This window comes from Carassius carassius, chromosome 10, assembly GCF_963082965.1.
Source record: "Carassius carassius chromosome 10, fCarCar2.1, whole genome shotgun sequence".
NCBI lineage: Eukaryota > Metazoa > Chordata > Actinopteri > Cypriniformes > Cyprinidae > Carassius > Carassius carassius.
In genome coordinates this window covers 2,994,172-3,007,831 of record NC_081764.1, presented here as the reverse complement: position 1 = coordinate 3,007,831, position 13,660 = coordinate 2,994,172, and the positions used below count along the sequence as shown (strand labels likewise).

General features: G+C 37.6%; 1 protein-coding gene across 2 annotated transcripts in view; it reads right to left on the bottom strand.

Moving 5' to 3' along the window:
- Nucleotides 1-13,330, bottom strand: part of LOC132151536 (voltage-dependent calcium channel subunit alpha-2/delta-2-like) — a 216,091-nt gene extending 202,761 nt beyond the window's left edge. For both annotated transcript variants that reach the window (XM_059559713.1, XM_059559714.1), the window contains exons 1-2: nucleotides 12,977-13,330; nucleotides 759-840 (exon numbers count right to left, since the gene is read on the bottom strand). In XM_059559713.1, the coding sequence (XP_059415696.1) occupies nucleotides 759-840; nucleotides 12,977-13,092 (198 nt within the window). In that variant the 5' untranslated portion in view covers nucleotides 13,093-13,330. The remainder of the gene's footprint in view (nucleotides 1-758; nucleotides 841-12,976) is intronic.
- Nucleotides 13,331-13,660: the final 330 nt, after the last annotated feature.

The following is a 13,660-nucleotide window of genomic DNA, read 5'->3' as shown; positions in this document are numbered from 1 at the left end:
TCAGACCACAGACTCAGCAATCTCCAGCTCCTGAGAGTGCAAATACAGGCTTGCATGCATTCAGTGTCCCAAACTGATTTTCTAAAAGACACACACACATACGACTGGACAAATTAAAATATATATTTTGCCCTTACAAATAACTGAGAATGTTTAGCTTCCCTATCAGGTACTCTGCTGTGTATGCCAAATGAATATATTCAATGCTAACAAACAAAAACTGCCAGAGCTTAAAAATAGAAATAGCCAAAGATATGATTTACTTAAAATAATTATATATATATATATATATATATATATATGAATTATTTCACACAATTCAACAATTCAACATATGAATTTAATAAAACAGAATTCTCATTTAATAAGTGAAATATACATGTGAAATACTGTACACAATATATAGTACTTCAGGCTTTCAGAATGTATTGGTTGAATTATTGCTTAGTTCTCAAGAATCTGACCGCTGTCAACAGAAAATAATTGTTATGAAATGTCACTATTGAAGTGACCACAAAAAACACTGTTATTACTGTAATCATCTTATGCAACCACTGTTATCATAACTTCATAAACAAGTTAAAACTTCTTCCTAAGGCATCACAACAAAGGTAAATAATACAGTGTGATTATTATGGTCGATTCCACACTGATTTAGTGAAGAGAGACGCCTTTGCCCTAAAGCTCTGAAACGACACAATATTTTTCCATCTAGCACGGCAGTACAGTGTAAAACAAGTTAAAGATGTTCAACTTACTCCTTTCATTTGCTGGACTCCAGTGACAAGCTGCAGCACCTTCTCCAGTTCCTTCTCTATGCGTCCTGCCCAGTGCATCATCCTGTTAGACACAGAGAGCACTGCTTAACATCACATCTGTAATGATTACCTTCACACGATGGCTAAATCCCAATTCACATGCTATCTGTCCTACAGTATATAGTGTGTGCATGGCAACAGAATAGAATAGAATAGAATAGAATAGAATAGAATAGACCGAATAGAATAGAATGACAGTGCTTGTTTTTTTCCAGCTGTCTGAGAGTTGAAAAAAAAATTTTATTAGTTAATTAATTAAATTAAATTAAATTAAAACAAGTACTTTTATTTTGACTGCGACCTTGTATGTCTCATATATATATATATATATATATATACAGTATATAGTAAAAGCTTCCTAATGATAACTTTACAATCTTTAGTGACATCAAAATTGGAGTTGCATTGCTTTAAGAGCATGTCCATTAGTTTTAAATGCTTCAACACATTAAATGAAACCATGCTCACACACAGAGTCATTTCATTGGGTCTTATGTTTAAATTACTCCAGTGAGTGATCTGAAAACGGACTATATTACCGCTCTATATACATATACTGGTTTTACGGACAGTGTGACATTTCATAAAAAGCTTAATAACTACTAGAGCACATCTGCAGTCATGAGGTGTTTTAATATTCAGTGTTCGGGAAACTGATGGAGAACATTACAGGGGAATTTCTCCAGTGTCACACAAACCCTATAACAGTTTAATCTGCTAGTGCCTAATGGTCAGAGATTTGCAACCACGGCCCGGAGTCATAAATAACCCTTATCTGTGTTACACAGCCTGAGAATAGCTCCAAAAGAAATGCTGTATATGTGTGTGTTTCTGACTGAACTGTCTTATTTACTTGATAAGAATGAATGAACTCAGATATTCTATTAGCATTTATTAATACAATTTTTATGCTTTTAAAAACAAACATTTTATTTCTTAAGAGTGCACATTCCCTGTCCATTTTCCTGTTTTTCCCAATTAACTGACATCCAGTTGAATAAAAAAAAAACCGGATCGAGAACCAATGACCCTGTGAACTGGATCAACTGATTCACTATAAAGATCTGACTCAAAAGAACAATTCGCTCACCAAACAGCTGTTGCTTCTTTTTTCATAAATTAAATAAATGAATGAAATGGTTCGTGGTTTGCCTGTGGGACTTCAAAAGAGCTGTATAAACTATTTTTACTCTATTTCTTGGTGGTGCAGGACCAGAGATGAGCCTATACTGACAAGAACGATGCTGAAAATTTTAATTTCTTTGAAGGATAAAATAAAAAATAAAATAAAAAAAACTATTAAAAACTCAGTTACTAGATACACATTGCTTGTTCTTTCCAACTCTGCAAGCATTGACCAGGCAGCAATAAGGAGGGAATTAAAAAAGGAATGAAAATAAATTGAATAAAAATGGAATGACACCAACTGTCCAGGGGTTGACAAAGTGAAAGTATCTTTCACCATCACGCTTAAAAAAAAAAAGTAAAATATGGCACAATACTGTAATAACATTTTACAGCTGTTTTACCTGTTTTACTTAATTTTGCACTTCATTGCACTGTTTTAAGATTAACAGAAAAAGTACAGTGCTTAATGCAATTATTGTGCTTAATAAAGGTATTTTATTTGGGATTTGGCAAATAAATAGCATTGACACTGTTAGCATTAATTGTGTGTAGTAACATCAAATATATAAATTAAAAGAAGTCAAAGGCATTCACTCAAAACAGATAGACAAAAAAAAGTATTTTGAGACACTCAGCAGGACTTTTATGACTTATTAGAATTTGACAGTGATTTTATATCAGAAAAATGACAGTCTGTTTCATAATGCAGGGGTGATAATGAACAATTACTATACATGTTTTTTTCTGGACTGTGATCTTGTGATCTTGAATGTCCCAGGAGGAATAAGGACAGCACATTTGCATGAGTACATGATGACAGGATCTTTATTTTGAGGTAACTGTCACTTTAAGAAAGTAAACAGGCTCAATTTGGATTCATCTTGACTTTAATCACTACCTTTCCAAACTCTCATCCTCTCTTTCTCTCTCTTTGGTAATGGGCTGCTCGGCTGTTGGCAGGTAAGAGTGGATGTTTAAGGAGCCGAATGATAAAGAAAGCCTGGTTCTGACAGAAGTGACTCCCTAAGCAGCCACAACACTTACTAACTGTGCCAAACCCGAATGAAGCAATCAAACGTCCCCAAATCAGAGCTATATATCTGCCTGCAGCTCCTAAGGCTCTTAACACAATGAGGTTCGGCAGAAGAGAGATGGAAAGAGAGTGGAAGGTAAGAAAATGCTGTCTTAGGCCAGAAACGGCCTTCTGTATGCGAGTACACAAACACAAACTGCACTGTAAATGTGCATCTTGTTGTACGTACTTATATGGATTAAACTTGTTATCATTTGTAGCATTTAAATAATAATAATAATATATATATATATATATATATATATATATATATATATATATATACAGTATATATATATATATATATATATATATATATATATATATATATATATATATATATATATATATATATATAATTGTTTTTTTTGGGGGGGGGGGTTTTGTGCTTTTTTCATGTTTTTTATCATAGCTTAAACTTGTAAAATACCTTTAAGAGTATTGCATATTTACAAAAAAAAAGTGAATATATTATATCCCTTTTTGGAAATTACAAAAGGAGTGTTATTCCAGTGGAAAGACCAATTAAAATATGTGAAAAGGAAGCAAATAAATGAATGAATAAATAAATCAATGTTCATCAAGAAAACTGTTTTCAAACAAATGAAAAATGTTTGAGACTCAACAACAACAACAACAAAAAAGATAAAGGAAGAAATAAAGATTGTTGTTTTTGTTGTTGTTGGTTTAACCAAGACGCAAAAATAACTAAACATGAAATTAGTTATATAAAATAGCTGAATTTTGCAATAATGTTATAAACTGCTGTCTGAACTTGTGGGAACAATCATGCATCATATTAAGTATAGACATAAGCATTAATTTAAGAATATGTTTCCAATTTTGTACTTAAGATACAAGATAATGGATGCCCACGTAAGTAAAAACGCACCCACCTGTAAGCGAATACACAATGAATGGAGTGGCTTTTCTAATACATGCACATATTCACACTAAAAGCTTTAGGGGCTTTTAGCACCTACATCTCAATGTACACTGAGCTGAGTAAAAAGCACTAAGAAAGACTGACTGAGACCAAAGTAATGGCATGCATAAACGCAATCGTAACTTCTTTCAGTGCTGAGTAAACCTTAAAACACCCATAAATAGTCCAGTGCTTTCAGAGCACTGATTTCAGATATTTACTCTCTCTATTACAGCTGTTTCACTGCAAATCCAAAGAAGCCGGTAACAATATGACCCTCTCCCATCTATCTCCACCATCAGCTGAACAACATGGTAATTTGTCATTGAATGATAGGACAAAAAAAATGTCAACATGAAATGTCAGTTTCATCTGAATAACAAGGATAGAAAGATCAGCATAAGAATGAGTCACAATGGCAACAAAGAAAACACTCCTCCAAAAATCCAAAACTGGCATCTAATGCGGTTGAAGCACTGTTTTCTTCAAAGGCAAGTGACAACTCACCATGTTTTGTGAGACACAGGATTTACAACAAAGTACATACAGCACACAAGCATTTGATTTCTTCTAGAGTGCTAAACAACACACAACGAACCACTTTTTTGATTTTTTTTGCTGTGTCAAGAAAATAATTTAAATTTTTACATACAACACCACTCATCAATGTCTGTTCCTAAACAGTGGACCAATCAGAAGACCCAGAAGGCAGAGCAAGTGTTGCAAGTTTTGTTTACAGTTGCAAGTTGGCTTGGCAACTTGAATTTATTTAAACCTTCTTAATTTTTATGTATATGAATACAATTTTTACTTATATATTTATTTGAATCTTATTTTTGTCCTGAGTGTGCTCAAGTGGATCTATTGTCTTGTATCTTAAACCTAATTCTGATCACAAATAAAAGTGCAGCACAATCTCTTCATTGCTTCACAGCTTTTGTCCATAGCACAAACTTGTGTGTGTTCAAGTGTGTCGTAGTAGATTTCTAGTAAAGCATGGCGCTTGCAATGATAGGAATGATACTAATTTGAACTTATATCACCCACCCCTAAAAGCAATGGGCAAAAATGTGTCTAATGCATGCTGCCATGCGTACTTATAAATTAGGGGTGTGTTCAAATCAATAATTCTAACAATGAGATATGGTAATCGTGATAATCAGGAAATAAGCAGTTACCTATAGTCAATTCAATTTGAAGGCTACTTTGGTTTAGTGTCATCTTACAAAACATGCATTAGAGGTTGATTCAGTTAAGTTAAATGTCTTTTGGCAGCTGAGATTCAATTTGCTCAAGGAAAAAGGAAAGTGATTCACTCTGTGGCCAACTCAGCATCTTTCAAGCAAGAACAAATCTCCAGTATGGTTTGCTAAGATTTTACCGTTAAAGAAAACCCACATTGGATCAAATAATGGCATAATTTTCCCAAAATTTTCAAAAATGTGTTTTTCCACGAGACCTGTCTCTGACTCATTGCTTCCAATCACATTTCATGCTTTTAAAACGAACTAAGCCAAACCCTGTTATTATAAGTACTGTGACCTCAGAAACCCCTAATGCACATACAAGTGGTCGAGCCACTGCAGAGAGAGATTCCTGTAATCTATCGATCTGATACTGACATATACACAGGAAGTGAAGAAAGAAATGAGATTGCACAGCTCATAATGATATAGGAGGATTTTAACGAGATGGTAATAAATGGTTTGAGGAGACAATGGCACTGCTAAAGGAAACGTGTCAACAGAAAAAAAGATCACAGTGGGAGAAATAAAGGAGTGAGGAAGTACTGATGCTAACCACTAATGACATCACCTCCAGCATGTGCAGGAATCTAGAATGCTTGCTCTTTTATGCTCAGACAGGCTATAAAATGTGCCAGGTCATGCTTTATGACTCCATCATCCAAACGCATTTATATAATGCCTGACCACGATCTTGATTTTAGTAGATTTTTTTTCTTTTGACTGTACATTATTATTATTATAATTATTATTATTATATACATACTACTTATATTTCAGCTGTATATAGAATCTTTATTATATTATTTATATTATTATATTATATTTACATTATTATATAAAATTTACACATAATAGACATAATATAATAAAATATTTATATTTTATTATATTATATATACACATTACATATTATATTATATATTTTATTAATAAATATAAAATGTATATTATGTATGTAATGTATATGTACACACACACACATACACACACACACACACACACACACACACATATATATATATATATATATATATATATATATAAATGTAAAAGATAAAATAAATAACTATATAAGATATAAGACTTTAACATGTATGTATTGACAATATTATATCATGTTAAACATATCAACATATATATGTACACACACACACAGTATATATAAGCCATATGCTCATAATAATGTTATCTTGGAAATCAGCAACAATTTGAAATAACATTCATTATGTTGCAGAAAATTAAACAACATTTCCAAGAAATAAAAAAGCACATCTACATAATCAATAACTGTAAAATACAGTTAAAACACAGCACTGGTAAATGTTAATTTTCTCAACTGGCTGAAAACGTACTCGGTTACTAAACGTAACCTCGGTTCTCTTTAGAAGAGCGAACGAGTACTGCGTCTTAGCTAAGACGCTACGGGAAAAGTCTCTTTTCACGAAATACTGAAGCAAAACACTGAGGAGTGGGCATCGTCACTGCACTGGGCACTGAGGGGTGGGCACGCTTACTATGCAGTGTGCGCGACCGACTTGAGTCGTATTTATGGGCGCAGGCCCTGTGTGCAGATACATGTGGAGATGGGCACTGAGGAGTGGGCATCGTCCCTACATTTATAGCACCATCGGCCGTGGCCGGAACACCAGAAAAAACACTCTTTTCGTGAAACATCTGGGTAGCCGTGATAACGGCTTTTGTGTGCAGGCAAGCAGGCACTCGTGCAGGCTTGCGCATTGCAGAGGACACTGAGGCAGTCACAACTCTTGGAACTGCAACAGCGGCGCGCTTGGGTGAGAGCTCGGCCGCAGCGGAACTAGAACACCGGCGCTTTCCCAGCCGTGCCAGGATGCTTTTGGGGCTTCTGGCTTCACCGCAATCCTCTGCCGCGGCTCCCGCGGCGCGGGGCAACGGCTTGAAGAGCGAGAACGGGGTCCCGAGCTGCGTTGCTGACGCTGTCGCGATGACGCAGCAGGTGCCGGTGGGCGTGACTGAGAGCTCTGTGGGGCCGGTCTAGAGCGGCTAGCTGCAGAACTGGAGCGCTTCGGCAAGAAGTGCTTGAACGCCTGCGAAGCTTTCTGGTCCTCAGCGAATCTCTCCACAAACTCGTTGACGGATGATCCGAAGAGGCCAGCAGGAGTTAGCGGCGCGTCCAGGAACGCAGCACGCTCAGTCTCCTTGATGTCAGAAAGCGTCAGCCACAAATGCCTCTCAGCCACCGTAGCGGAAGCCATAACCCGTCCCATGGCCTGTGCAGCGGACTTAGTAGCGCGGAGGGAGAGATCCGAAGCACTCCTCAGATCCGCGAGACAGATCGCTTCAGGTCCCATCTCATCCAGCTTGCGGAGGAGATCGCCCTGGAAAATCTGCAGCGTAGCCATGGTGTGCAGCGCAGACGCAGTCTGCCCAGCAGCAGAGAATATCCGTGCGAGCAGCGATGACGTCATGCGGCAGGCTTTGGATGGCAACGCTGCCTTAGTCCACCGTCCAGCAGAGGGCGGGCAAAGGTGCGCTGCTATAGCCTGTTCCACCGGCGGGTGACAGGTAGCCTGTATTCTTAGCACCCTCCAGTGTGGAGAATGCTGGCGAAACAGATGAACGGATTCTCGCCGAGAATGGAGCGTCCCAAGCTTTCGCCACTTCTTCGTGAAGCTCAGGAAGAAAAGGGGCGTGCTTTGAGCTTGAAGAAGAACGCTCATCCGGAAGATAGCTACCATCCAGCCGGGAACGTGAAGGGGGCGCTGGTGCAGACCACTCGAGGCCGAGGCTTGCTGCGGCCAGAGCGAGTACACGCATCAGCTCCTTATCGATATCCCCCCGTCTGCTGGGCCTCTGAGCAGAGGGCGCGGGATCCACGGAGCTCGCCCAACCCTCACTGCCCGAAGCAAGCAGAGAGCACGTGTCCTCTTCCTCCGACGCGGGCCTGAGATCCACTTCCTCAGATGATGCGTCGGCAAGCAGCGGACGCTGAACATCGGGAAGTGATGCAGGGGAGATGCAAAAGCGATGCAAATGCACTTTACAAAAATACAAAATTAAGGATAATTTTTTGCTTCAGTATTTCGTGAAAAGAGACTTTTCCCGTAGCGTCTTAGCTAAGACACAGTACGAGAGAGCTCTCGTAAGAGAACTCTCTCACACTGGCCCATCTCTATTGCTTTTTACAACTTCTCTTTACAAATCTCTCGTCTTTGAAGTTGTCTTACCAACCAGCCTGAATATCCAGGTTAAATACCACAAAACCAGCAGTAAGATCCAGAGAGGTGCTCACTCAAAGTGAGGTTTCAAATTCACTGCACATGAAAGAAAGAAAGCAGATTAGGTAGAGCAAAGACTGAAAACCAATCACAAAACTGGTGCCTAAAGCATGTTAGACAGGAAGTAATCCTCACATTACCGCTAGCAGATGCTACATTTTATTTCAATGTGTTCAGTATCATATATAACCCAAATAACTTACATTAAACTTTACTGTCTACTACTAGTCCACTAGGCACCGTAATAAACATACCCAATTTACACAAACTCTACATACAACGCTCACCATTTCAAAACAGAAAAAAAGTATGTTTTATGCATGGCTGACATTTCATCATTACAGGCTTTTAAAAAAAAAGTTTTATTTGTATATATCTCCTTCTCTCTGAAGAAAAAAAGCTAAAATTTCCAGTATACATGTAAATGTGGTTTGAACAGTGACTTTCAGCACCACGGAGAGCGCACTACACAATAACACTGACAATAATAACATTGAGACTTTGAGACTATTTTATATTTTTAAACATTATATGAAAAATATTTTAGCTTCTATAGAGCTTAATTATTGACAGCTAAAACAAATTATATTTTTTTATATCTCATGGAGTTGTGTCTTGATTTAACCAAGCTTAAAAACTTCACCACCATCTGCATAATAACATGAATAATCTTATAACATACAATATGCAATATTTTTAAGTTGTAAATAAAACAGAGATTACTTTAGTAAGAGAAAATATTATTTTAGTCTTTCTACTTAAATTCATGTCTAATTTAATGTGTGCTGTTTCTGTTAACTGTAAAATGTACTAGCAATTACAAAGTAAAAAACAAATTCTACACTTTATAATGTACTAATAACAATAATACTAAGAATAAAAAATATGGTTAAATTCAGAATTTACTGTAAGAACTGACTTCTAATTTCATATAATACATAAATTGGAATTTTAATTAAATTGGCCACACCCTCACAGGAAGTTGAACTGGAATGACAGGAAGTAGAATCCACTGAATTTGGTATTCAAAGAGTTTTGTGACAAAACATAATTAATTACATTAATAATTTAGACTAATCACGATATTTATTCATTTATATTTATATGTATTCACTGGATCCTGTTAGCGACCTTCAAATTTAATAACAAATATAAAATGGATTCTCGTTTCTTTAAGTTACATTTAACCATACAACCACATTCACAAGTCTTTTTCAACCATGAACTCAAAGCTTCGTCTAAATAAAATGGAAAAAACGGATGAAAGAAGACAGGAGACTCGGTTATACTCTGTCTAGAGACTCTGTCACTAAGAAGAGGTTACTTTCCTCTCCAAATTAATTATTTAAATGCTGAGTCATTTAGCCATTAACCAGCCTGCCGTGTGACAGGAGGTAATCTGTACCACTAGAGCACATGCCTCTCACTCATATTGTGTCACCATGATGCAAATCTGTAACATAAAACACCCTTAAACGTTATCATTAACTAGAATTTAGTTTTGGCCTTTATATGACCTACATAACAGGTACACATTTATAAGGAGGGATATATTTATAAAACTGTACAAATGTCTACAAATTGTACACCTAACAAATATAAATCATTATCACTGTCTCAGATTCTCTCAGACATAACAAAAAAATTATGGACCTACATAATAGGTACACATTTATCTCAATAGCTGATGTTTATGAGTTAAAGACCAGACTTTTTCAAGACATAAAGGCTCTGTTGTGAAATGAGTGAGCTGACTTATAAGCTAGACAGCTGTATTGTGGGCTTATAAAGGAAGTATACTTGACCAATTAACTTTATACCTGAGAACTGTGGAACGTTTTACAGAGGCAGCAACATATACATTTTAATTACATGAAAATCATTTTATCAATACATTTACAGTCAACATTTCGATTGTGTTGTCCATTATATTATTGATTTTTAAAATAGCTCCTGTCTCGGGAGTGTGCACATGACACCTTAAAAGACTGCCGATGTAAACAGCTCACTAGTCGTGGCCTAATGGTTAGAGAGTCGGACTCCCAATCGAAAGGTTGTGAGTTCAAGTCCCGGGCCGGCAGGAATTGTGGGTGGGGGGAGTGCATGTACAGTTCTCTCTCCACCTTCAATACCACGACTTAGGTGCCCTTGAGCAAGGCATCGAACCCCCAACTGCTCCCCGGGCGCCGCAGCATAAATGGCTGCCCACTGCTCCGGGTGTGTGCTCACAGTGTGTGTGTGTGTGTGTGTGTGTTCACTGCTCTGTGTGTGTGCATTTCGGATGGGTTAAATGCAGAGCACAAATTCTGAGTATGGGTCACCATACTTGGCTGAATGTCACTTCACTCACTAGATTTTGGAACAAAGCTTTAAAAACAACATTAAAGCCACTTTCTTTTATGCCACTAAAACCGTGGTTAAAAGATAAAAAAACAAAAGGATACATCGCGACTTGCCTATTATCACCTTTACATGATTGAAACACTGAATGGAATAGGCTTTGATAAATGTAAGCATGATTTAGTTTTGGTTATTGATAGAATTTTTTTGCTTTTGTTAAATGCTTCTCCATGGTGGTCATGCTTGCTTACTGGGTTTGGTAAAAAGGAGCAGGCCTCAAGGCTCAAAGCGCTGTGTAAAATAAGCATTACAAATCTCTGTGACTACAGGCCACAACACCGCAAGCAGAAAACACACAAACAGAGAGAGCAAAAGACAGTCTATACCAGCGTATTTTGAAGATTATCAGTTATTAACCGTGCATAATACTATCCAGACATGGGCTATTTGTTCTCTGGCAGCATCTCTGTGATTCTGACAGGTTGATAGACATCGCTTATCAAGGCTTACAGATTACATATGCTGCGCTGTTTGCAAAGTGAAACAATCCTTTCAAATTCACGACACTGTTCTTATGCAAGGCAGAAATTATTTAAGGACCTATAGGTTAGTTATTATCGTGCCAAGCATGGAACAATACATCTTTATTACATTTATATCAAATTCTGATATAATGATATAAAGATACTTTTTGTTTTACACTGAGTAGTCAAATTGTACCATTGTACCAACAATTTTATCATATAAAAATGTCCTTTGATGTCAGCAACCAAAGAGATTAAAACAAAACAAAAAATTATCCTTTTATAACTAAAGGTTCATATGTTTATTTGTTATACTATCCTTACTATGTCTGATCATAGAGTTATTTGCAGAATTGCAACCCTATCTGAATGGACTTGTGACCCATTTTTGGACTGCAACCCACCAGTTGAGTAAAAAACACTGAATGTATACATCTAAAAAGAGATAAAAGTTTTAGCTGCAAATGTCAGTAATGAGATCAACTTCATTTCACATTACGTAAAACCTTACATAAACAGCATCAAAATTCAGTGATTTCATACGGCATGGGAAACGAGATAATCCACCGGGACTGGCATGTGTGGGCACACAGTGGACAAATCCAGCCTCTGCCCCATACGAACGCACAACTGGCATGGGCCCAACACCCTCACTAGAGAAAACGGCTGGTCCACAGCAAAAAAAAAAAAGAGATGCTTTACATGCCTCCAAGGCAAAAACAACTGATAGTATGCTGCGGTACACCAATTCTAAACTTCATGAGGATACTTGCATTTCTAGCATATCAGATTAAATGCATTAGAAATCTACTGCCGTTTTTGGAAGAAAAAAAAGGGAGAACTGAGTGATAAACACAGGAAAGAAAAATCGTTAACATCACCATTGTTTCACCTTAACACAAATAAATGCATACGATTCAGAGTAAACCTCATTATAGCTCTGTTCTCTTACTGTATGTCACCAGTTGTCTCGCTTGTGTCTAATTTTGAGAAAAGCTGATGTTTAAACAAAAGAAAAATGAAAGAGAAATTTTCCTCCAGGCAGTTATTATGGGTAGTTTCTATGCAATAATCAATATCAAACAGGTCACTGATACAAAAAAAAAGTCATCATGCTCTCCATATCTGAATTCAACCTGAGACACAAGTATTTTCAGTGCACAGCCAAAACTAAAACTAGCATATGTTTTAAAGAAACAGAAGTTTTAGGGTTCCCAGACCTTTTTGACCAATTACTTTATTTGCACCGACAAAAAAAGACTGTTGGAATCCGGATTCTAATAGCAATCAGTACAATAATAAAACCTCGTTTGAGTGATGCGCTTCGTCAAAAACTAGCTGCGTTTAAAACGTGCAGAACACTCTCCAGTCGTTACCGTATCCGTACTCGGTAACATGACAGCAAAAACAGCAAGCAATCTACTCGGAAGCCCTAACTATCGCCGATCTCCTGTCACGACTGTTTCGATAAATAATTGAACGACTAACCTCCTTGGAAATGGTAAACAGTCATGTAGAATTGCTTAGGACTACAAATATGAACGGTGATTAAAAATAAAAACAGACGCGTAAACTGAGATATCTTGAGCGTCTCGCGAAACTGGGATGCTGTGAAACGCGCGCATTCGACGCCTCATTCCGCGCTCGCGCTTCTGAGCTACTTACGTGTAGTGCTGAGGAAAGAGGAGCGTCGCCGTTCCCGGTGAGGACAGGCTGAGGAGCAGAACAGTTTGAACGGAGAGAATGCAGAGCAGACTGGAGGACTGAGCCAACATCGCCATTTTCCATTAAAATTTCAAGAAACTGGGTAGCTATAAACGGAACCGGTAGTCAAGCCAACTGAAGCAGACGCCGAGCTGTCGACGAGGATGGAGAAGGCTCGTTAAGATCCAAAGCCGCTGTTAAATCTCAATCTGCAACGGGGCTGAGGGATTGATTGGAGCGATGCAAGGCAGTCCGGAGACGCGCAGATGCGCTGATGCTGCTGCCGCTGCTGAGCCTTATTTGGTCTCTCTCTCTCTCTCTTTCACACACACACACACACACACACACACGGGGGAAGCGCGCTTTCACTGCGTGACAGACGGGGGCGCGAGACTAAGGAAGACCATCTTGTCTAGTAGCTAGTTATCCAAACTATACTCACCAAATCAGACAAAGGCTGTATGTGAAATAACAAAAAAGTATTCGTTGAAGTATGTTACATAAATAGTACGTTTTAGTACCATAGTATAACCACCACCTGATAGTATCACTGTACCATATATATATATATTTATATAGTATTTGTGGTACTTTTTTGTATAGTAAATGAGATTCTGTCCATGCTTGTTTAACCACTATGGCAAG